General features: G+C 37.1%; 1 protein-coding gene across 4 annotated transcripts in view; it reads left to right on the forward strand.

The window, feature by feature from the left end:
* The window catches only part of TAFA1 (TAFA chemokine like family member 1), a 516,763-nt gene extending 498,167 nt beyond the window's left edge, over positions 1–18,596 (forward strand). For all 4 annotated transcript variants that reach the window (XM_021070830.2, XM_084988963.1, XM_021070831.2 and 1 more), the window contains exons 4-5: positions 9,727–9,851; positions 15,307–18,596. In XM_021070830.2, coding sequence (XP_020926489.1) covers positions 9,727–9,851; positions 15,307–15,324 — 143 coding nt within the window. In that variant the 3' untranslated portion in view covers positions 15,325–18,596. The remainder of the gene's footprint in view (positions 1–9,726; positions 9,852–15,306) is intronic.
* Positions 18,597–26,878: the final 8,282 nt, after the last annotated feature.

Here is a 26,878-nt window from a genome sequence, read left to right on the forward strand (position 1 = left end):
TGGAAGCAAGATTAAAATGAAAGACCTCAAAATCAGTGTACAACTTTCCCATTACTGCCAAGATTGCGAGCATTGGTTTCACAAAGGCACTTGATGCCAAGAATTTCCTGGAAATAATTTAATACTTGGGATTGGTTGCAAAATGAATCAACCACAAGTGATATTATATATAAGTAACTATAAAAGTGATTACCTGTTACATGAAAAGAAAAACAGGTACTTAACTAATATTATTTGATTCTGGTAAATCTATAGCCATTATAGGGAAAAAAAAACTGTATAGTAGAATCTAATAATAACCTTATAAGGTGCTTATTCAAATTAAGAAAATACTTGGATATAAACACATACCTCAAAGGAGCCATTTCTGAAGTTGTAAGAACATGGAGCGCTAGCACCCAAAATGTATATAGATGGATTGATACGTGGCTTAAAAGTTGCTTGTAAATATCATTTTAAAATTTGATTTTTCCTTTGTTTTAAATTGTACAGTTAGGATGCAACTAGAGATTCTCATACTAAGTGAAGTAAGTCAGAAAGAGAAAGACAAATGCCAATGATATCACGTATATGTGGAATCCAAAATATGGCACAAATGAACCTTTCTACAAAACAAAAACAGACTCCCAGACATAGAGAACAGATAAGTGCTTGCCAAAGGGGAGGGGGAAAGGGAGTGGGATGGACTGGCAGTTTGGGGTTGTAGACACAAACCGTTAACACGCAGAATGGATAACCATTGAGGTACCACTGTGTAGCACAGGGAACTACATCCATTCTCTTGGGATAGCACATGATGGAAGATAACATAAAAAGGGAACATACATATGTATGACTGGGTCACTTTGCTGTACTGTAGAAATTGGCTCAATGTTATAAATCAACTAAACTAATAATATAATATAACATATACAGTCATTTTAGAGTTCTTCTTTATACTCACATCAAGGTTAACCCCCTCCCCATTTTATTGCCATGAATGCAAATGGACAGAAGAGAATTACATCCACAGGGATACAGAATTCCAGAAGCACATAAATGCCTTTATTCTGAAATAGCAAGATTCTCCACACTGAGTTGACTAAACCTGAGAGATCCATGTATATATCAGGTACATCCCATTCATTAGGGACCTCCAAGAAATATCAATACAGCTAAGGAATACCACATAGTGTTTTGTCTTAGAGCCTTCACTTCACCTGCCCTCTTTATTCTCTTTATTCTGTGACAGCTCTCTAAGTTGGATTTCTTTGAGGAGGGATTATTCAAAAAGAAACTGAGGCCTTTTCACTATATTAGGTCTCTATTTTGATAGGCAAATTGGAATATGAAAGCTGTTGTTTAGCTGGGCTCACTAGCCAAGTAACATGTTTCTGCACCTCGGAAAGACAAGCCAAATTCATGTATCACTGAAATCATTAAGAATTCTGGGGTTCCCTGGTGGCCTAGCAGTTAAGAACTTGGCATTGTAACTGCTGTGGTGTGGGTTCAATTCCCTAGCCTGGGAAGTTCTATAGGCACAGCCAAAAAAATAAAAAATTAAAAAATAACTTAGTCTATGGAATAAAATAGAAAGATGGAAATGGTTGGAGAGTTTTAAGCAAATGAGTGCTATGAAATTATTTGCAATTTTAAAGACCATTCTATAAGCTGTGTCAGGAATAATCAGAAAATCTGGGAAAAACATACCCAAATATAGCAGTTTACCTCTACCTAATGCAATTGTTTATTTTTATTTCACTAATTATCCACATACTTTGAATTTTGGAAAATAATATATATTACTTTTAAATTATGGGAGGAAAAATGTTAAGTTTTCTATGGTTGGCAAAAATAAGAACATCAAAATATTTTTGTCTCAACAATATTACACTTATTTTCTACTGTAAACTTTAGGGTTACTCTTTAACATAGAATGTTAAATTTGAAAATACAAGGGATGGACAGTAGGAAATTTGTCTAATAGCTGTGATTATTTGCATCCCTTCTTAAACAGATATTTTAATTAGGTATGTACACAAATGCAAAAAAAAAAACCCTGAATTTAATTCTAAAATAAAACCATCAATTTAGTAAAAGCAAGACCAATATCCAGTGTTTGAATTATGAGTGGACACATGAATAGAATTAACACGTATTAAATGTGCAAATTAAGCCAGGGACTCCAGCCCTAGTATCCAGCACACAAAGAGGAATTTTGTTGTTGGCAAGAATAAAGAGTGCTCCCTTAAGTTGGCAAAAAGTCTGGAAATTCTGCCTCACCCAGCACACAGCTTTTATCAAAGCAGTAGGAACTGTAACCCTGCCTTCTATTAAGATAACCCAGGACAAGTAAAATATTATTTTATGTTTTGGGTTTTATCTTAAAATTCATGTGAAGTTACCCTTTACCTCATAATATTAATATATATGCTTATTTGTTTTAACATGAAAATAATTTGGCTGATTACTTGGTGGTTAAATTACTTCCTCACTGAGGACTTCTTTACTGACATCATCCTGACACTCTAAATCAGATCCACTTACTTTCCCTTAAAGCACATCCTACATTTTACAAATCACACTTTGTCAATACACATTATCCCATCATTGCATATAATGTTTATCTCCCACCAAAGATTGTATGCTACTTTCATGTAGGAACTGTGCCTCTTTTATGTCCTGCACAGTAGTTAATGAATAGCTTTTGAATGAATAAAAGAGAACAGTTGTTTCAAATATCTTCAAGGAGAACTATCACTCAGGAAAATTGTACCACACTTATCTTGGGGCTTTAAGTACTACCCATTTCACAATCCACATCCCCACCTACACCCTCAATTACAACTAAGATATAATTGCCCCAGTTTGAAAAGCACTAGAATAGAATTTGTACAAGAGAATCAACACTAATCAACCTTATCCTCATCTATTGATTCCTTAAATTAATATATTGTGTATATATACTGAAATATATTGTAAACCCTACAAAGGTTTACAATATATTTAATCAGCTAAAAAATATATTTATACATCCCAGAACTAGGATATACATCTATTAAAAATAAGGCACGTACTCCCTCTGAAGGAATAATTGTCATGTGCTGACTATAAAGTTTATCAGGTATTATGCTAGTGCCCTTATTTCATCTAAAATTTGCAAAAACCACTTGTGATTTTTATTAACTCCATTTATAACTCAGAATCCCAAGACTTGAACCAAAGAATTTTCTGAAGCCATTCTACCAGTGAGAGGTAGAGTTAAGCTTCAAACCTAGCTCCCTCTATCACATCCCCAAGAGCTCAGGGTCTTAACTGTTTCACAATGACTCCAAACTAGATCCTATCCTTAAATGTGTGCTCACAGGAACAGGGGAGTTTGGAATTTCTACAGGCAATGTTATTCAATGCCTTTAATTTTCTGTTTGTTTTGATAAAAATAATCACACACAAGGAGTCGCTGCAGGTCTTTTGAAGAAGAACATGGAAACAGCTGTTCCAAAAACCTATGCAAAAAGGGAGGCTGGAGAGCTGTCCCATTCCTCTGTGGAAATCCAGCCATTGCTTTAAATTGCATGACAAGTTGCACAAAAATGAGCCTGGAAATTTGTCTTGATTGATGTACTTATAATCTACTTCTGGGAATATGAATGCAATCATATGTTCAATCATTTAATTTATGCTCGAACTCATAAGTCATAGAAGTGAGCTGAGAGTTTGTTATAATATCAAAGAAAAATGGTGTACTCACAAACATTGTGAAGAATGGCCTTTTCTCTTTGGGAATGACTTTACCTTTAGAATAATAAAAGTGATGATGCTGATGATGACAATAATAGCTAATGTTTATTAACTATTAAACATTTGCTGAATGCCAGACACTCTACTAAGTGATGAGATGGATTTTCTCGTGTGATCCTCACAATACTTTGATAGAGGCACTATTTTTTCTTTGTCTTTTTGTTTCTTATGTTTGTTTCTTCTTTATTATTTTTTTTATTTTTTTGGCTGTGTCCACATCATACAAGAGTTTCAGGGCCAGGGATAGAATTCTTGCCATAGCAACAACCCAAGCCAGCCACTTTGGTGACAATGTTGGATCCATAACCCACTGAGCCACCTGGGAACTCCTTGTCTCTTTTTATTATTCATTCATTTACCAAAAGCAAACCTGTCTTGAGCTACTCTATGTCATTCAAAGATGAATGCAATATGATCTATGCCCTGGATGAGGTCACTACTTAGTGAGAAGGCAGGCACCTGGCTAATGAGCTAATAATTTGAGTTCAGTGTGGTTAGAGTTACAGTGAATATGGTTGAGGAGCTGGCAACAATGTTTCCTCCATTGTTTTTCATATTGCTTTCAGCTCTGCCCTTCTTCACAATTCTAGAACAGGCATCCAAAATTCAAGACCTACCCATTGTCTTTTCTTTTTTTTTTTTTTGTCTTTTGTCTTTTTGTTGTTGTTGTTGTTGTTGTTGTTGCTATTTCTTGGGCCACTCCCGCGGCATATGGAGGTTCCCAGGCTAGGGGTCTAATCGGAACTGTAGCCACCGGCCTACGCCAGAGCCACAGCAACGCAGGATCCCAGCCGCGTCTGCAACCTACACCACAGCTCACGGCAACGCTGGATCGTTAACCCACTGAGCAGGGGCAGGGACCGAACCCGCAACCTCATGGTTCCTAGTCGGATTCGTTAACCACTGCGCCACGACGGGAACTCCCCCATTGTCTTTTCGAATGCAGTGGTGCTTATGTGGCATTTCAGGTGTTTGCTTCTTCCTTCTTCTGTTTGGTACATCACTGCCAAATTCATCTTCCCCAGCTACCTCTGTCATCATATCCTCCCTTTGCCCAGAATACAGAATCTTCAATAAATTACTTTCCTTTTTAAAAAAATTAATTAACAGTAAATTTGTGAAGCTCAAGGTCCATGCTTTTAGGAATTTCTACAGTCTTATTAAGGGTTTCTCTTCTTAATCTCTGTTGTTAGCCTGCTCTTCTAGCACAGTAATGTACTTACTACTAGATGAGCACGTTTTGTTCATTGAGATCTCTTTACTATAATTCATGCCAAAATGCCAATAGTACATATTGAGAAACCCTGAGCTAAATTGTAAGCTCTGAGTGCAAGAACTAATGTCATGGTCATTATTTTATTCCTCTCAGTAATCAGGTTGTGCTTTGACTATGCAAAGCATTTAATAACTACTTGCTGAACTGCATCTCAGATGTTATCTACTAAAATGATAAAAAAAGGACCACAAGTTCTTAGATAATATGATATTTATTTCTACGTTTATTAAGCCCATTGCTTATTATATCTTGTTCTCTTTCCATGGGAAACTTCTTCAAAGTGAACAACAGCCAAAAAAAAAAAAAAAAGGATTTCTGCTCAATTTAGGGTTTATCACTGGAAGATGGATTGACTCTCCTTTTACAGTCTCTCTTCTGCTCAACAGCAATGCCCTGGTATAAGCGCGAAATCAAGACTCATGATTAAAGTGGTCCTCATGATTTTAAGAATCTCTCAAGAAAGATGAACATTCTTGATAAAGTTGAAGATCAGATATTTTCCTGAACACGGTACATTCATAGAGTGAATCCCAGAACCCAGGGTTAAAAGGAACTTTTAAGACCCTCTTTCATAATCACTACAGATAAGAGAGAGTTGAGTTTTGCAGCTGACATTTAATTAACTCATCTTTTTCTAAGGTATAAAATTCTTTGAGCTGTTATACATCTACCTCAAAAATATCTCATGGATTCAGAAAGTGTTCACTGGTGAGAATTTTAAAATGCTACAATGAATACTCAGACTAGAAAGAAATGAGTGTGATCAATTGTCTCTTGCACAAATTATTTTTTAAAATTAATTTTATAAGAAACTAAATGTTTATATTTTCACTGAATGTTTGTGTTGACATGAAATTTATCTTTAAAAACAATAGAGCAGATAGAATTTGTCCACTCAGCAGTAAATAGTTGTTTAAAAGAGACCTGTGAATTTTGAACACAAAGCTAGAATTAGAACTATCATGTTGGAAAACATGGATTTTTTGATTAAGCAATCTGTTTTTGTGTTAATTGCCAAGCTTCCTACCTGTGTAAGCTTAAGAAAGTTATTTAACTGTTTTGGGCTTTAGATTTTTCATCTAAAAAAAAAAGGCTCATAATATCAACTTTATAGTGTTGCTTTGAAGACTGAGATAACACACTTAAAAATACCTAATACAGAAATACATGAGAAGCATTTTCAGAAATGTCAGTTACCATTTTCAGAATTGAACTGACCATTATAATTCCAATTATTTTAGAATTATTTGTATTTACAGTTTTCTTATTATAATTATCCATGTAAGAAAAAAATATTTTACAAAACAACTAAATAGCATTAATATTAGCTCTTTTTTATTAAATCCAATTGATCAATCCTTGTTCAATAATCAGAAAGTTTTCAGTAGCTTCCAATTTGGAAAAATAGGGAACAATTTTTAAATCCACTTTCCATGAATTTTTAAAGAAGATATTGCATGAAATAGGAGCACAAGAAAAAAAAATAGGATAAGAGACTCTAGTTTTACAGGTCATAAAATAATGTATATGAAGATGGCTGTGTAATGCCCAAATCAGAAACAAAGTAGGTCTAATAGCATCTTTGAAAAACCAACGTTAGAAAAATGAACTAGAGGCTAATAAGTCAGAGGGTAGTACCAAGTCCTCAAACTCTGTTGAGGAAAGACAACAGTGATATGAATTTTTAGAGACTCAAGGCAGGTCTGGGACACTTTCAATTCTTAGAAGGCATTTTCTCTTTCCCCCTAAACCAGTGGGTCTTTATAAATGTGAATTAAAGGTTATAGCAGGCTTTGAGATGTTTTTTTGCTTTACAGGGCTGCACCTGAAGCATATGGAAGTTCCCAGGCTAGAGGTCCAATTGGAGCTGCAACTGCCAGCCTATGCCACAGCCACAGCAATGTCAGATCCCAGCTGTATATGGGACCTACACCATAGCTCATGGCAATGCTGGATCCTTAACCCAATGATCAAGGCCAGGGATTGAACCCACATCATTATGGATACTAGTAGGGCTCATTACTCCTGAGCCACAATGGGAAATGCCCAACTGTTTATGTTTTCATTTAGGAGACATTAATGCTGGAGAGAAAGAAGAGGAACTGCTTTGTTGGCTTACAGCAAAGCAGGTCAGCTGTGAGAGGGCAGAAAGCAGCCTAAAGAGTAGGGAATGGAGTCCTTTAGAAAGAGATACTAACACGTGACCTTACCAGCAGTTGTTCATTGCTTGTGTGTCTCTCTGAAAAAAAAAAAAAAAAAAAAAAAAAAGAGAGAGAGAGAGAGAGGAACAAATGCTAAATGCAAGACCTTGGAAAAGGCAGTTTCCCCTCAGAGCTAAGATCAGAGGGTTTCCATTCTGGATGGTCTAAATTCAGGACAGCAATATCAAAATATCAAATGAGCTTTAAGGAGACAAGTGTGGCAAATGCGATGGGTTTGTTTGTAACTGAGCTCTAGCTGGAAGGGAACTTCAAACTGGAGGTTCTCAGTAAACACTGCCAAACACTGACTGTACCTTACATTACTGGAAGCTTTGCCATTTACCTTTGTTCCCCTTTGGTGTTACATATGTTTTTCTTGCTGTCCAAATATATGCTTCTCTATTTAGTATCGTCACCTTTTCATTTACACAAATAAAGCCTCTTGACTCAAGACTAGAATCTTCTCTACTCCACGTCCTGATCCTGAGCCCTGCTATTACAAAGAAAATCATTCAAAACATTCCTACTCAGAGTTCTCATTGTGGTGCAGTGGGTTAAAGATCTGGTGTGGCATAGGTCCTAGGTCATAGCTGTGGCTCAGATTCAGTCCCTGGCCTAGGAACTTCCATACGCAAGAGTGCAACAATAAAAAAATAAACAGTTCATACTCATGCCCTGTGGAGGATTTGTGTTTTTTGTTATTAGTCTGTGTTTTACCAAAATATGACATTGTCTTGCATATGGATAGGATTATTTGCAAGATTTTACTTCCTGTGTTTGTCCTATCCAATGGAGTTGCATTTTATGTGATTTGGTGTGGTCCACATAAAAGGTGGACATCAGCTACAGGTAAAGTTACCCTTTAAAATTTCCTTAAATTGACCATGTAATAGAGTGGACATGGTTTTGCATATATAGTCCTGCAGAGTAATTTTTATTCAAAAGAAAGTTTAAGGAAGACTGGATTCTAAAGAGGAGTTCCTGCCATGGCACAGTGGATTAAGAAGCCTACTGCAGTGGCTTGAGTCACTGCAGAGGTGTGGATTCTACCCCGACCCAGTGCAGTAAGTTAAAGGATCCAGCATTGCCGCAGCTGTGCCATAGCTTGGATACAATCCCTGGACCAGACACTTCATATGCTGAGGGGGAAGCCATTAAAAAATAATAATAATAATAAATAAAATAGGGAAAGACAAATAAGAAAATTGTAAAAGAAGAAACCTGAATACAGATACCTGGATGTTTAAACCATCTTGCTTTTAAGGTAGCAATCTAATTCCTCTAGTGAATGCCAAGTAGATAGAGAATTTTATTGCACTCCTTCTTCGCCACAACGTGGACTCCATTTCATTTTAATATCAAGCCTCAGTGATGGTAAGAGAGGTCATTTGAGTCCTTTGTTGTTGTGAGAATTAAACATCATGGAAGAGACTCATCTTTGAGATGGGAGGGCTTGGAATGTGACAATCTAAAGAACTAGGTTTCCAGTCCCGTGTAATGACCGCCATTTGGAAGATATCACAGAAGAAAACACTCACAGACATGTTGAAGATTTTGCCAAAAAAGCCAGGGTGGATTTGTGAAAAACAAATGCCTTAGGTAGCTTCAGAAGTGACCAGTGCTTATGTAGAAATAATGTCCATGCAAGGCATTAAGGAAGAAGTGGAACTGCTTTATCTGTATTGGGTTAATCTAGTCAATAGTTTTATAAAATCTCAATATCAAAAACAGCATGCTATAAATACATCCACTCAATTCATTGACAGTTTGTAATGGGGTCACCCTTTATATCACCCTAAAAAGCAGGGCTGTTTTATCAGAGGGTCAAATTTTGAAAGTTCCATTCATATCACATCAAACATATTAAAAGGAAATCACAGCTCATATCTAATATACTTTTGACTATAAACAAATAGTTTCATTTATTATGACTATTGGGTTGTTTTGCAGACTTTCTTTTGTCCTTGCAGTCAACTCATTTTTTCTTTTGGTAGACCTTTGAAATTCTCAAAGGCCCTAAACTGGGAGATAAACCCTAATGCTGGGTGGATAAACTACCTTTTTGAAAAGAATAGCTTAGTCAGTGGTTCTGAAGAACATTTAGCACTTGTGTCCTTTTCACTGAAGTACCAGGTCCTTTATCTATAAAATGAGCTCAGAGGTTTCTCAAAAAGTAAGTGTCCCCATTCAGTATGTTTTTGTCATACAAAGGGACTTGGGATAAAATCAAACAGCATAATTAGATTTGCACTGTAGATGTGTAAGTTAAAAATCTTCTTCTTTTTTTTTAACTTTCTTTTTTTTTCATTACTCAATGAATTTATTACATTGAGTGTACTTAGCCAATCATAAAAGGTTAAAAAGGACCTAAAGTATTTCAAGGAACGTGAACATCTCCAGGGGGAAAGAGCCTTGTGCCCAGGTGTTTTGGATGAATCGTAAACACAGCTGTTTCCTGTTTTGACACAGCCTCCATAGTGATTGGGAAATGGTGGTGTGAGATGGAGCCTTGTCTAGAAGGAGAAGAATGCAAAACACTCCCTGATAATTCTGGATGGATGTGTGCTACAGGCAATAAAATTAAGACCACAAGAGTAAGTCCATTTTTTTCAAATGTCTCATGCATGTTACAAACTGTACTGTTTGCCTTTGTGTTGTACAAATAGCACCCAGAAACAGAAGAAAAGGAAGCCTTTATCCCAACAGAAACTATTCTTAATAATTTAGATCAGCATCTATCCTTCAAAGAGAAGTTAAAGATTGAACCTGACTTTTCTACACTGAAGGGTTTAGTGTTTCTGTTACTGACTCATGAATAAGCTAGGTTGCCAAAGCCAAATAGAAGAGGAGCAGTGAGGAGTAATTTGGATAATTCATCCAACATCTATGGTGCTCAGAATAGATATTAAATAAGGGTCTTGCCTGTTCATCCAGATGGTCTGCTGAAAAGTTCTGCATTTAAGTACAGTCATCTTCTAAAGATTCTTTTTTTTTCTCATCTTTTTTTTTTTTTTAAAAGATTCTTTAAAGTAATACTTTCATGTTCCTTTAGGGAAGTGAAAGATTTTTCTCAAGTGAATAGTCATCCCTTGCTTTCTGTGGTTAAACTGAGAGTTGGCTTCAAAATATATAACAAAATATATATAGGAGTCTACCCAACCTGTTAGAATTGGTGTCATGAGGCTGGAACAAGTTGGCAAAGCCCAGCTAGGCCAGCCATTGACCCTATGGATACTGAACCATAGGAAAGTCTGGAAGCTCTAATGGGGACATGCAGGGAGGTTACTCAGGGCCCTTCAGAGAGAACTCTTTATTCACTAATACAAAAATACATCAATATTTTAACAACTAGTATGATGATATGTACATGTACCATGTGAATATCAGCCCTGTTATGTCTATGTGTTTTAAGTATTGGGTATTTTTTAAAGCAAGATCCACTGGTTAAAATTCCAATATGTTGAACTTAGAGGCTTCTAAAAGGGTGAGCCAAATTTAAAAGGGCATTTCTGTTTCTAGTCCCTGTGTTATGAGTCTTAACTTGATCATTCTTCTCACCATTGGCTTTTCAAAAAATAGCACTGGTTCTTGCATTTTTGTGATGCAGAAAACATAACAATAAACATTTTTTTCACATATAAGTGGAGACTCTGTGTGTCAAATGTAGTTGCCTGCATTGATCACATTAGCCAGTAAATGGCCATACCCCACTGGCTTGGAGCCAGGAGAGGCGCTTGAACCACTCTAGCTTGTTAACATGTAAATTGTTTGTGCCTAGTGGCTCAGCCTGGATTATTGTATGTCAGTGAAACACCTACAGAAGAGAGTATTCAAAAATGTGCCCAGTTTGAGCTTTTTACCCCCCGAAATCACCTTAATTAGCTGGTGGAATATGGATTTTAGATTTCCCTTTGGTAATATTTTGCCTGAAGATGATTTTACCAAATAATTGGAAGATATCCTCACAAGTTAGTTTTAAGCTACTCTGAATTCTGGCCATTATCATTGGAATCCAGTCACCACTGTTTTAAAGACATTGCTGACATATCCACTGCAAACCTCTATTCCCTATTCCAAATGATAACTGACCACCTTTTATAGATGGTCAGCCCTGCAAAAACGGTGCCTCCAGACTTGAAACTCCATAAAGAGCAATAATGCTGGTCAAAATATTGCAGGATTTAGATACAGAAAATTCCAAAGACTCTGTGGTAGATAGAAAGTAAACACACGAAACACAGAAATTGTCAATGCTCCTTTTTTTGTGACCCCTGTCACTTTATTTATTTGGCCTTTGTCGAGTATGTTTTCAAACCATCAGGTGTGTTGTGAATATATCCTGGACATTCTCCAGCATCATAGAAGTATGGTGAGGAATCTGATTAGGGTAACAGAGGCCAATACACACTGTTTGCTACAGCCCTGGGTGGGCTGAACACAATCAAGACAGTTAAGTGAGCAAAAGTAAATCTTGCAGCCAGTTTAAATGCAGAGGATGCACCTGTTCTGACATATGCATATATTTCAGGCAAGGAAATAAGAGAGGACTCTACAGCTATGTGAGTGGCACATCAGTCAATTAAGAATTCTCGCCTCTCTATAGAGAAGGAAAAATCTGTATTTTTTTAAGCCTCGAGGAAAACCCAAATGCTACCACTGACTCACATTCTCTCCCCACTTCCTTACAAAGAAATTCACAATGAAATAAACATTTTTAAATACAAAAGGCACTAATTGAGTCCCTATGATACACTCAGGAGGTCCATTCTGTATAAATGGCCAACACCAGCCTTTAGGTCATATGATCTAAAAATAGGTTTTATATGAATGTTTCTAGTATGCCCTGTGTATTTTTCCCTGTCAGAGTAAAAATATGCCCACACACTTCGGATATGGACTCTAGCAATTTAATTTTTAAAACAGTTTAGTTCACAGAGTACTTTAATTATAAATTATATGTTTTCATTATTCTTTAAGAGGTGGACTTTAGGGTAAAAAACTTAAGATCTTATTAAAGTAAAAGGAAGAATAAAGAAAATCACCTCTTTTCTTCTTATGTGTAAGACTGAGTCAAAGAGTTTTCTCAGGGAAAAAAAAAAAAAAAAAAAAAACAGAAACCAAAACAAAAACTGAAGAAACACGCCCAGATTGCTAATGTTGACTGGGAGTTTCCTTCACACTGCTATTTTTTAAAAATAACTCCAATGTCAAGAAATGTGCTAGAAAATTTCCTAAGATGTCATTCTCTCTCCCTAGGTCGTTTTTTCTAAAATCTTCCTGTTATAATGGGTTACTTTCCAACTAATCACCCTAAGCCAAAATTCTCAGCAGTCTTTGAAACTGGATAAACCAAAGATGGTTCAAAATGTGGCCTAATTTAAATTGTTATGATGCTCATTTTTTTAAGAAAGGAGGAGAGTAGAAATTCAGTGTTTCATTTAAATAACCAGAGGCTCTGCAAGGTGAACTGGCAGGCTCTCTGGCTACAATCCGAAGGAGAAAGCCTTGGGGGAATTGGACCTGAGTGATGGTATAACTCAGAAGGAAGGAGAAAAGATAATTGGAATTAAGCAAGGGCTTCCTTTTCAGAAGATACAGAAGAATAAATAATAGGGAAAAGGGAAGCTTTCTGAATGCCATCCTTCAGAGATAAAATAGACAGGCTTGAGAGGTTTCCCAAAAACCCAACCTGGGGTATAATTAAGCTTGTTACATATACATTCCAGGGAGAAGCCTGGTACATTTGGGTGAAGTTTCTTGACTACATTTTAACCCTGTCCTACCTGACCATGGCTTTAATTATTTCATTAAATTGCTTTGTCGGTAGTTTGTAGCAAGACTAACTAACCTAAATACTGACTAGAGATTTTTTCCTATACCTTTAGTTACCCATTGGTTTATATGTTTTTTTTTTTAAACTTATATATCAAAAATAAGGTAGGGAGGCTATATTCCCTCCAAAGGTAGGGAGGTTATATTCCATGCATTCTGGAACAATTCTATACCCTGTATAGGTAGGAACAATGACTTAATTTAGAAAGATAGACTTCCCTGTAGAGGAAGTAAGTTATTTCGCAATGCTGTAATAATTTACAAGTAAAAAGTGAACATGGGTTATTTGAGAACAGGAAGAGGAGGGAAATAAAATGAGGAGAAAACCAAAGTTACTTGGAAAGAAAAATTAGCAGGTTAAGAGACCAGAACATAATCTATTCCAAAACCTGGCGAAGCAGCAAGCATTTTGGGATTTCCTTCAACCCAATATGTTTTTACCTTTCAGACTAATGAGGAAAATCAACAGTTAGTGCACAGAGTCAAGTTTCATTCTCTAAAAGAGTAAATTATAGACCTCAGATTACATGCCTAACCACAATAGCCATCTTGTGAAATTTGGTGTTCTGTGTGGTTAGCCTAACACAATTCACCATAATCATTTGTCCACAGCTCCCTGGGCCATCTTCTTAATGGCAACTCTGACATTATATATATCTGCCCATTCTAATCACTGCTATGCTTTTTATGTTTTATATTTCTAAAGGGTAAATTACCAGCTTTGACACATTCCAGCTTCTTCACTCAAAATTCCACCAGGTCTGAGAGCCTTTATGATATTGATTTCTAGTCCATTCATTTTATACAAAATGCCTTTGAGAGTGAGAGAGAGAGAGAGATCTAGGGGTTATTTAGAGATTGAGATTGCAGGAAGGAAAAGTAAACTATCTTAAAGAATAAACTATGCTCTCACAGTTGCCCCTGGATCTAAGTGTGCTCATTCATTTCTTTAGTTAATAAATAATAATAAAACTCTACTATTAGAGTTAAAGTCTTGGGAATGTGGTGGTGGACTGGACATAGCCCCTGGTCTTTCTTGGAGGCTAGGGTCTAAGGTTGGGTGGGACAGGGGATGTGGAGGGTCAATACAGATAAAAGATAGTTAATTTCCAGCTCAGTTTTGGAAATGTCACTTTTTCCTCCTTTTGGTGAAAATGAAGACAATGAAAACAAAATGCAATAAACACCATCGGAATATAGGAAACCAAGATTTGGAAGGATCTGTTATTTATACAGAGAGAATAAAAAAATAAATGTGTGAAGATTTCTCATACATTCTTGGCCCAACGAAATTTTCAATGCAAAATTTGAATGTATTTCTGTTCCTACCTAACCCTGAAAGCTATAAAATGGACTTCACTCCTGGGCTCAGAAAACTCAATTTCTAATAAGATTATAAAGAATTGAGATGATGAAGAAAAATGCCTTATGTCCTAGAACTCTAAAGTAGAACCTTCAACTCTATAGAACCATCATTCATGCTCTAAACCAGTGATTGTGCATGCATCCTTCTGAATATGACTCTTTGGCACCATATTTGAATGGGTTAAATAACATCAATAGTTATAGGAATATACCCTTGATTGCCCTTCAACACTGTGTCATCGTCTGAGTGGAACAGTTTCTCACTTTACAAATGTCTCATGTTCCTCAACAAATGTGGTCTTACCTTGATATTGACTTCACCTTATGCTGCCCCCTACATCTTCCAAGAGACCAACATGACAAGGCCATGGAATTTTCTACTCATGAAATTCTCATCAGACAAACATAGGAAAGACTATATAATTTACAGGGAGAGCCCAGTGAAAAATTAAAACACAGCGCCCCTGGTTCAAAAATTACTAATAATTTCAAGATGACAACCACAGATCATTGAACCAAATGTGGGACCCTTTTTAGCACAGGGTTCCCTGCAACTATGTAGGTCACATGCCCATGACCTCAGTCCTGGTTAGACATTCTCCAAGAGTCTGTCTCCTCAACTGTGGAAAAATTAATTTAACAAATTGATAAAAATATATGTTGGCCTGTCTATGTGCTTTGATTACCATTTGAGAACTCATGCTGTAGACTTAAATATTTTTTACTTCAGTTCACTTGAAAGAAGCAACCTCCTAAAAATTCAAGGCGTCCTCTTTTTCTGCCTAATCACCTTTCTCTCTGCCTTCATTTTGTTCTTTTCTCCCTGAAATTTCTTTCTTTCTTTGGTTTCAGATTCACCCAAGAACCTAACAGAAGCATTTGTTATAGTAACAAAGGAAAACCAACTCTGCGGAAAATACATTTTAAGAATTTAAAACATCTTATACATTAGAAGCCAAATGGATTTCTTATTTGCACTTTGACTGATTACCAGATAATCACAGTGCTTTTACTGTGTGTCACGAAGTATCCTATAGTGAGAAGACCCAGAGTTTGGGGCAACACCATGGAAAGTAGGTTAAAAAAAAAAAAGGATTTTCTCAATGCAAATTTTTGGGATTATGAAGAATGATCAACTATCTTCTAATTTGGATCTATAGTTACTTTATACCATTTGAAATATATGTATATATATAATATTTTGAAATATTATATATTCTCTTCAAAAAATGAACAGTACCACAGTTTGAGGCGGCTGGTGTACCTCTTTGAGTTTAGGGATGTTTTGTTTTGTTTTCTTGTCATTTCTTTTTCTATCAGCAAGGAAAACATGTGCCCTTTTGAGAGGTCAACTTGGCACTCACACGGGAAGGCCAGCTACAGGTGGACTCCTGGAATCTGAGGCGTCATAACAATATGAATCAAGAGCGTCCTTCTGTTTCTACCAGATGGCTCAAGGAAGTACATCATCCTGTTTTATTGCTTTCTACCCTGTGCAATATCCGCATGCAAGCTTGGCTTACATAACCATCCTTTATATTCAATTGATCTATAATAACCATTCTAACCTCTTCCAGGAAAATATTTTTAGAACTACTAGTTTTTCCACAGATAAGAAAAAAATGAGGATTTTTGAGGGAGCCGCTCGATGCTATAGAGACTCTGGCAGAGTTATGGTAGAATATGGATCCCTGCATTAAGTTTTGTAAATACAATGTCTTAAGGCTTTGTATAGCTGTCCTAGACTGCAGAAACGTCCTCTGATTAAATCCAAAGTCTGGCATCATTAAGTACATAGTGCTGTAGCAACAAGTCTTTTCATGGCACCTCTTTCTATGTTTGATTCGCTTTTTCTAAGACTATTTCCGATCTCTTCTGGTAAGATGGGAAGACCATTAAAGCAATTAGGTTTCAGAATGATCTCTGTGACCAAATGTTGGACAGCCCTATTAAAGTGGTAAATAACTTCTTTATAAATCTACTTGTCCTCTTTATTTGCCATTTGTTTTTCCTGAATCAACTTTAGCCAGATCCAGAGAACACCCACCTAGGAACACGCTGTCTGCCACAATATTTTGCATGAGGTCACTGCTACTATTACAAGCAGTGTTTGCAATTCTAATAATTTGAAAACTAGAAGTGCATTACTATAAGTTCAGTGTCTCCAGCCAGCAAGATGAAATGTCAACTCCTATTATCAGGCTTCTGTAGTGATCACTTAGATGATATACACTAGGCTCACCTTCCAAAAAATAAATGTGTCCATCTTCTTTTTATGAGCACTACTCAGCTGATGCTTATAAGAAGGAACTATCTACTTAAAAGTGTTCTAGTTGACCTGGTAAAGTGTGATAGTACTAAACATTCCTGTTGTTTACCCTATCATATTGCAAGTGTATGTGATTTGTTCTCCAAATATTTTTCTCCAGAATACATGTTATTATGGGCTGTTATTAGATCAAGCAGCTCAGTGGGTCCCTTAGGATGGATTTTTTTAACTTAAACTTTCAGGTAAATCCAGAAGCTCCTTCATCTCTATCAATATACCTTGAAGTCTGATTGAATGTATAAACATTCTCACAAAGTAGATTTATTCTGCATCTGGAATGCCTACAAAAGTAACCAAAAATGGAAATGGAATCCTCATTGCAAAATCTGAGCTTCACAAATACTTTTACAGATATTTGCCAAAAGGCCAGTAAAATTCTTATCAACAAACCAGAATTCATTAAATATTATGGTCTTTATCCATGTATCAAGTAATACTTTAAATATTGATTTTCATCTGTAAATTTGAGAATAAAAATTGAAATCATTTTTTTTTTCTTTTTTTGGCCTCCCTGTGGCATATGGTGTTGTCCAGGCCAGGGATCAGATCCAAGCTGCAGTTGTGACCTATGATGCAGTTATGGCAATGCAGGATCCTTGTGGGCCAGGGATCAAACCTGCATCCTGGTGGCAGAGACACTGCTGATCCCATTGTGCCACAGCAGGAACTCCAAAAGTGAAATATTAAACCCAAAGTCTTATCTAAAACCATACATCCTAAAATGTAGAAGAAAAAAATTTACAATCAAATATATTAGGAGGCAAAATAGTAATATTTACTGAGGGATTCTCAGAGCCTTTAATATATCAAAATATCCTGTGTGTCTTCAAGAAAGACTAAATCAGGGGAAGCCTAGTAAAAAACTTCCAGAATCCAGGCATGTTGGATGGTTTCTTGAGTAATAGAAAATTCATTGCCTGCCTAATGGGAAGCTGCAAGAAATTATTTTTGGGAGTTTCCTGGTCGCCTAGCAGTTAAGGACTCAGCATTGTCACTGCTGTGGCTTGGATTATTGCTTTGGCTTGGGGATCCCTGGCTCAAGAACTTCCATATGCCACAGGAATAGTCAAAAGAAAAAGGTATTATTTCTGTATGAGGATCTATTCACTGCATTGTCATGCCTTGACTTTTTCAAGAGAATCAGAAATCTTGATTTTTACATTTAACATCCTAACATCCTTAAGATTAACCAAAATGAGATTATTTCCATTAAAAAAAAAAAAAAACCCTCTGCAAGCGCTATTATTGCCCAAGATGTCCGGACTATGTGGCCTTTTCTATGAGATGAGTGTTTTCCAGAATACCCTTTGAAAAGTGTTGATCCTGAATAAAAATCCAATGACAAGAAAAAAGGATATTCTCTTTTCTATGGCCTCAACATATAGGCTATTCTTATAATTTACCATATGTGGGGCTTACAGATTTTTCTTTTCTGCAAGCAAAGCCTGTAAGTCAATGGAGGAGCTAGTCTAGAAATCCAGGTCTGTTGGTTCATTTCCTTTTGGTCACATGATGCAATAGCTTTCCTGGAAAGACCCAAAAGAAGAGAGAAGAGGAAAAAAGCCCACATGAGAATCAAGCAGCCATCCAATAAAACTGTGCAAATATTTGTAAATGTCATCAAATTCAGTTTCAAGTTATCCGAGTCACTTAACACAAATGTGTGAACCATCAACTTGTGTTTAAATTGAATGTGCACCAGTTTAGGAAATTTTCAGTAGCTACCATCTGCCTATTGAATCTGAACATTTATGGTTTAAAAACTTGTATTACGTATTTCTAGTTAATAAAGAGCTCAGTGTGGTATGACTAATACTGATTTCGAGCTTTCGCGTCAAGCACGGTGAATAATATTATAACATAATTACAGCACATGCCAAGGGTTTCATCCAGAGCCTTTCTCTTGGTTAAAAAGATAAATATGGCTTATTTCTTAAGACAAAGATTTTTATGTAAGGGAAAGCTTATTTGTTGACTTTTTGTATGTAATTACATGTATCCAGTAATGGACTTGGAAAGCACATTGCAAAGTTTACTATCGTTTTTTTCCATCATAGAATGATGAAGAATGGTTTCACCAACCCACAGTTCACATCTTTTACTGATCAAATCTAGTGTAACGTTCACCAAGCAATACCGTGATTTTATAGTGTAGTATGTTATTGCCATCCTGCCATTGTCACTGGTAAAATAAGTTATGGAGGGTATAAAAGCTGTTTATATGAGGAGATCCACACCTTCCTCACCTACAGGGCATGTGCACTTCTTCCTAGAAGGTTCTGTATTGTGTCATAATATGAGGTTCTCTTTTAATTAAATTTGACAGTCCCATTTCAAATTCTATCCGGGTTTGCTTGACAAAGAAGTGTGTCATGTTTGTTTTCATGAGCTATCTACCTTCTAAATAAAAGATTTATTGTCTAGAAAATTCTAGGGCTCAAGCCACTTCCGTCTAGTTTATAAATATAAGAAAACAAGATAAAAGGCATCCTAAGGAATGTGGGGACTCAGGATCCATGCAGCAGTGGCAAAGTTCAGTTTCCTAGACATTTTTCTTATGGATTTGCATCCTCATGTGCTTCCTCTGTTGGCCAGAATAAAACAAAAGAGGTAGAGCTGGTTTTTAATCCATTGCATATAATCTGCAATCTCTCCTACTTTGGGCCACTGAGAACACTGCATGCAGCAGTTGATAGCAGTAATGCTTGATTGGGTCACACCAATGTCACAAAAACAGGTCAGCCACTTTGCTAGAATAGAGTAAGTGGGTTCATCTTCCATAGATTCTACACTTGGGGTCACCAATCCAGTGTGGGAGCCAATTCTAGGGACTGGAAGGAAGAAGTGTTTAAGGCCAGCTGCTACTAAAAGACTTGAGGAACTGGTACATCTAGTTAAAAAAAAAAAAAAATACTTGATACTTGTTGCACATTTCAAATGACCTTCCTCATTCTACATACCCTCCCACACCCGTTCATGTGAATTCCTGATTTCTTGTCCCCTGATCTGGATCTTCCTCAGGAGGGCTCATTGTCAATGCTCCCCAGGCCTCTCTTCCTTCCCTCTCACCTGTGTCATTCAGCTTACCCCTTGTCCCATTTCCTCTTCTCCCTCTCACATGGCAGGCCTGAAAAGCACTATGCCTATTGAAAAGAGTTCTAGAATTGTAACCCAACTACCCCACTCAAAGATTCATGTCTTTGCCTTCCACTTACAACATAGAAAAGCTTATAACCACTCTCTCTTAGTTTTCATGTTTGTAAAATGCAGATCAGGAGTTCCCATCGTGGCACAGTGGTTAGCGAATCCGACTAGGAACCATGAGGTTACAGGTTCGATCCCTGGCCTTGCTCAGTGGGTTAACAATCTGGAGTTGCCGTGAGCTGTGGTGTAGGTCACAGTTGCGGTTCAGATCCCATGTTGCTGTGGCTCTGGTGTAGGCTGGTGACTACAGCTCTGATTAGACCCCTAGCCTGGGAACCTCCATATGCCGCAGGTGTGACCCTAAAAAGACAAAAGACAAAAAAAAAAAAAAAAAGCAGATCATTGTACATAGTATAAACATTATGGGAAGACTAGGAAAATAGAGAAAATAGAAATGTTCAATAAACATAAAGCAATAGGTAAGTTGATTGTTATTATTATTATTGTTATTATTATTATTATTATTATTATTATTCTCAGAATACCCCTGCTATGTGTCACCTAAAAGTTCCCTTTGTCAGTGCTAGCTTCACCTGGGGCAAGCAAAACAAGAAAAAAGAAAAAAAAGAAAGAAAAACTTAGAAGAAACTGCACAAATATTATTTTACACTCTCTTTCTAGAAAGCTCAAAAACTAGACAGATCCTTGCTCTGGTTTATAGAATTTTCCATTTGCTGTTACTATTGCTGATGTTTTTCAACCACTAGAAAATGACAACATAACCCATATTTGAGCATTTCCACTGACACAGGCAAGTAGTTGCATGTTGGAGAAGACACCCTGCTTGTGTCCAGAATGTTTATTCAGAACTCAAATTGCTAATGGCCTGAGCCATCTGGCATGTAGGACAATGTTCGGCAATTATACACAATGTCGTCACCAGGCCTCTCTTTTCCCGCTCCCAGTCCTTTTGTCATTCAGGCTAAATATCCATGCAAATTCACCTTATCAGGACAGAGGTATGACTTTTTATGCCAGATCTTACACCCACCTTACTGGTAAAGATGATTTTCATTCATTCACCTGCTCATTCATTCCATAACCAAACACTGCTGACCACCTACTATGTGTCAGGCACAGTACTAGATATTGGGGAATGATTTCGGACTTTATCCCAGGAGAATAAAGCAAAAATGCAAGGGAACAAATAATCATAAATCATGATAAGAGGAATGCAAAGGGATCCAGGAAAGTAAATACTGTGAGGGAGACATGAATCTTATGTAGGATAGTCAGGGAACATCTCTTGGAGTGGCATTTAGTCTGAAAACAAGAGAACAGTAGGAAATAGCCATGCAGAGAGTAAAGAGGGCATGGGGAGTGATGAAGTGAGCATGTTGCCAGACCACAGTTTAGTATGTGCCAAGACCCTAGCCAATGAAGACTGCAGTGTATTTTCCAGACTGAGAGAAAGTCTCTTTTAGTTTACTGTCAAAGCAGTGTGATTAGAGCAGTGTGGCCTGAGATTGGAGAAATAACCTTGGAGTCATGGAACAACATAGAGCATGATAAACTTGTGTGAGTTTTGTCTGAATTGTAGCAGAAAGCTCTAAACAGGGCATTTGTTTGTTTTTTGGTTGGTTGGGTTTTTTTGGTTTTGGGGGTTTTGTTTTGTTTTTGTTTTTGTTGTTTGCCTTTTAGGACCACACCTGAGGCATGTGGAAGTTTCTAGGCTAGGGGCTAAAGTGGAGCTGCAGCTGCCAGCCTAAGTTGAAGCACAGCAATGTCAGATCTGAACCACCTTTGTGACCTACACTGCTATTCACAGCAACACTGGATCCTCAACCCAGTGAGCGAAGCCAGAGATCAAACCCGCATCCTTATGGATAGTAGTCAGGTTTGTTACCACTGAACCACAACAGGAACTCCCTAAACAGGGTTTTTAAACAAGGAGAGACACAATCTGATTTATACCTATAGCAAACACTGTTAGTGTCCACCCATAGTCACTCCTTGGTCCCATATACATGTAGGCCCATACACTAGATACAGCAGGGAATTAGAAGAGCCGCCAGCAACCATTGTCAGATCAGACTTGATGTATACATTGCCCAGCTTCCATGCTCCCAAGTGGGACAACTCCCACTGCTAGGCATGGTCTATACCCTGGCTGTCCAGTAGAACTTTTCGTGGAGTGAAAATGTTCTATAGCTGAGCTGTCCAACATGGTAGCCACTAGATACATGCAGCTACTGAGCACTTGGAATGTGTCAACTGTGACATAAGTGATTTTTCTTTTTATTTAGTTTTATTAACTTAATAGCCAGATGCATCTAGGTGGCTTTCTTATTGGACAACACAGTTCTATTTTGTCTTGTAGAGGGACCAAGTGAGACCGAGCCCTACTTGCCCTAAACCATCATTTGCCCATAATCACACTAGATGTAGCAGGGAATTAGAAGAGTCATCAGCAACCATTGGCAGATAGGACTTGATGTATTGGCTTCCTTTTATTTCCTGTTTCACTTCCTCGCCACCTTACCAGTGCTGCCTGGATTCACCTCTCAAATGCACCACTTACATTGAAATCTCTGTCTCAAGGCCTTCCTGGGAAGAGACTCACATAACATAATCATTTAACATGACCACTCTATTTCCAGAATGGAGAAAAATGGGCAGGACACATACATGGAGCTGAGAGGGCCATTAAGGAGGTTTTTATAGTATTTAGTACACAAATATGAAGGACTTCCTTGTCAGAACCCAAAGACAAAGCCCTGAATCATGCTTTTCCTCTCATGAAGGAGCTGATAGCTTAGACTCAGGTCTCAGCTACATCAGTCAATTGCCATTTCATCGACCCAGTCCTCCAAGGCCATCGGGATGAAATAAGAGTAAGGCTGTACTGCATCTCTTAGAAGTAAGTGATAGTGGGAAAGCTTTAGTCCTTTCTGATTCTGCTTCTTTCCACATACCTAGCATCACTGCCAATGAAAAAATTTCAAATTGAATTATTAAGGAGAAAATTTCATTTGTCTCTAATCCTAGTATTTTCTAAAAACCACATTCTAAAACACATGTGGCATCCTAGAAAATGCATTGTGTTAAAAGAACCCTGATCTCTAGCCATGAATTAGGAAATTACTTAAACACTTTGAACTGGTTCTCAGAAATAGCATTGTGTGCTGGCAACTGCAAATTCTCACAACAGGGGGAAAGGTGAACTAGTTAAACCAGTTTGAAATTTTAAAGGACATAGGCAAAGGATTTTACAAAGGCAGTAATCAGAAAAGACTATGGGTAAGAGTGACAGAGGGAGTTCACATCATGGCTCAGTGGTTAACGAACCCGACTAGTATCCATGAGGACGCAGGTTCAATCCCTGGCCTTGTTCAGTGGGTTAAGGATCTGGCATTGCCATGAACTGCAGTTTAGGTTGCAGACGTGGCTCAGATCTGGCGTTGCTGTAGCTGTGATGTAGGTTGGTAGCTACAGCTCCAGTTCAACCCCTAGCCTGAGAACCTCCATATGCCATAGGTGTGGGCCTCAAAAGACCAAAAAAAAAAAGTGACAGACCTCTAAGAATATAGTAGTTAGACAGTTACATTGACTTATGACTTAAATTGACTATCAGAAATGTTAACGTAAGCATAAAAATCTTTTTGTAGCTATTTTCAAAGTAAGGAGGACACATGTATTGCGTGAAGCTGATAATGTATAGGTTATAGAGAATTCAGATTTTTCTCAAGCAAGTATGTTGTTTTGTTTTCTATGTCAGTAAAATGTATCTTCTGGCTAAAATATCTGAAAGGGATAGAGTTAAGAGGGAAACAGGAATTCCCTGGTGGCCTAGCTATTAAGAATTTAGCGTTGGCACTACCGTGGCTCAGGTTTGATCCCTGGCCCAGAAACTTCCACATGCTCTGGGCACAGCCAAAAAGAGAGAAAAATAAACTCGTGCTGGGGAAGAGATTTGTGATTTTTAAGACAGCATCTAATTCTCCTAGTGATGCCAGTATCCTGGGTGCAGTGACAGGAAAAGGAATAAAGCCCAGATTTGTACACTTTAGGATTTCTGAGCTGTAAATACTCCCACTATGACTGATTTAAAGCTACCAACTTTCGATCACGTAATTGGCCATCACAAGCTAGTGAGGGCCAGCTTCAGCATATCACTGTCTGCCTAAAGGAAATCACATCCTCAGGACCAAAAAGAAAAATCACCACAATAGTGCTAGGGAACTGAGAACTATCTGGGTGAGGCATACCAGAAATCTAGCATGGGTTAGTATAGTTACAATAGTGAAAAAGAGAAAGTGGATTCTGAACACTGTAGACCAGGAAGCCTGAAGTCAACCTTAGGGCAAAAAGATCCCAGAGCAGATCATTTAAGGAAAGGCTGGCGAGGTTGGGGAGTTCGGATAATTAGAAAAACAACGATCACCAGGAGCCAACTTGGATTCACTGAGAAAAACTATCAGGCCAGACAACTTTTTCATTAACCTCACTGTTTTCTTTAACTAGCCTAAACTTTTTTTTTTTAGTTTTTTTTTAAGCTTTATTGAAGTATAGTTAATTTACAAGGTTGTGATCATTTCTGCTATACAACAAAGTGACCCAGTCGTACACACATCCATTCTCTCTCAGATTCTTTACCCCCATAGATTATCACGGAATACTGGGCAGAGTTCTCCGTACTACACAGCAGGTTCCCATTGGCCAATTGTTCCATATACCTCAGTGCGCATATGCCAATCCCAAACCCCCAGGGCATCCTTCCCACACCCACCTGTCTGCTTTGGTAAATATATGTTTTTCAAAGTCTCTGAGTCTGTTTATTTCTTTTCTGCAAATAAGGTGATATCATATGATGTTTGTCTTTCACTGTCTGACTTCATTTAATATGATATTTCTAGGTACATCCATGTTGCTGCAAATGGCATTATTTCATTCTTTTTATGGCTGAGTAATATTCCATTGAATATACGTAGCACATTTTCTTTATCCATTCCTTTGTCACTGGATATTTAGGTTGCTTCCATGTCTTGGCTATTGTAAACAGTGCTGCAATGAACATCTGGTTGCATGTATCTTTTTGAATTATGGTTTTCTCTGGATAGATGCCCAGGACTGGGACTGCTGGATTGTATGGTAGTTCTATTTTCAGTTTTTTTTGGAAATTCCATGCTGTTTTCCATAGTGGTTACACTAATGTACATTCCCACAAACAGTCTAAGAAGGTTTCCTTTTCTCCATACCATCTCCAGCATTTATTATTTTAAAAAATTAATAGATGTATGATGGCTAGACATTAGCAAGGTGTGATTCTAGGCTAAAGTCCAATAAACTATGGCCCTTACACTAAGTCTAGTAGGCTGTCTGATTTGTAAATGAAGTTTTATTTGTAATACAGTCACTTGTTTACATAATGGCTATAGCTGTTTTTGCGCTACAAGCATTTGATTGGCTGCAACAGAGATCTTATGCTCAGAAAGTCTAAAATATTTATATTTGGTTCTTTATATTTTGCTTGTGTATTCTGGAGAAGGCTGGATGATAGTAAAAATTGTGTGAGCTCATAACCATAATGAATAGTCATACTTACATGTTCTTAATTTATAGAATAATTGTATCTTAGAGAAAGATTTCTAGTCACAGAATCCTAGGTTCTGTCCTGGCTGTGTTCTGTGCATTGTATTATTATCAACTGTGTAAAAGAGAGTATTGACATATTAGGTAGACTAGTTTTGCAGATGATCCACAGTTGAACTGGTCATTGACGACCTAGCATGGTTAAATCAAGTTTAAGCAAGTAGACAGAGAAAAGCATTTGTGGTGATTAGAAGCAGTTGAAGGAAGTTGATGCTTACATTCATGGGAAAAGAATAATGGATCAAAAATGAGAAGTTGTATTTAAATACTAAAAGTCTTTCATTTAGAAGAGGGAATAAATTAGTTTCTAGAGAATGTGTGGAATTTATAACTAAACATATCAGTTTAAGAACAATTTGCCCAGTTGACTTTCTTTAGTAAGTAATGCATTTCCTGTTAGGAATGGTATTCAAATACAGACCAGGAGAACTTGTAGGGTACTGGGGAAGGATTCATGCCTAAGGAATCTTGTACTTCTCAGGATTTGTGATTATCTGAGTCTGATTTCTTATCAATAGAGTGAAAATAGAATTAGCAATATTCTGTAATGTCAGATACATATGATGTAACAAATTCTTAAGTTTTGAAGAGTAGCTCAAACTGCCTACATGCATATTGCTTGGTTTAGATGTTCAGATGTCCCTTAACTGCCTCAGAAGCATGGCTAACCAGCAAAAAAAAAAAAAAAAAAATGTCCACCTTCCCACTTTCAGTGGCATCTGTTTCTTCAAAGCAAGCTGGCCACACATAGAATAAGCCAGCTTCGACATGAATCAGTCAGAGCAATAATGGGGTGCTGATGGAAATGAGTTGAAGTCATAGGAATTTTATAATAAATCAGCAGTCCTTGTTATGGAGACTGGCCAGAAGACTCCAGGGATGTTGTCAGGTAAAACTTACAACTGCAAGGAGGAACCAGCTGGAAGGTTAAGAACAGAAGCAAACCAAAACCAAATAGGTTAAAAACAAAATGGTTACAGGCAGGAATTGATTTAAAAATGTCAAACTGAGAAAGTCACTGAATATTTTAGCCCAGACTGTCTCTACTACCTTTTATAGTGTTTTATCAGAATATAGAGATCATCTAATTACATACTAGATTTTAAAAGGCAATAAGATGTATGGATAGTGGGAAATGCAAAATGATGTAATGCACAAACATAATAGAAATGAAATAAAATCGATTTATAATAAAGTATTTCTTTTAATGGGTAAATGCTCTAACATATAATATCAGAAGACATAATGAAATGCTTAAAGATTTGAGCATAGTAAGTTTAGACTCAAGAGAAGTAAAAT

This window comes from Sus scrofa, chromosome 13 (assembly GCF_054392235.1).
Source record: "Sus scrofa isolate SSC_HxYL_T2T_F1_AM1 chromosome 13, Sscrofa_HxYL_maternal_Yorkshire_Landrace_v2.0, whole genome shotgun sequence".
NCBI classification, from domain to species: Eukaryota; Metazoa; Chordata; class Mammalia; order Artiodactyla; family Suidae; genus Sus; species Sus scrofa.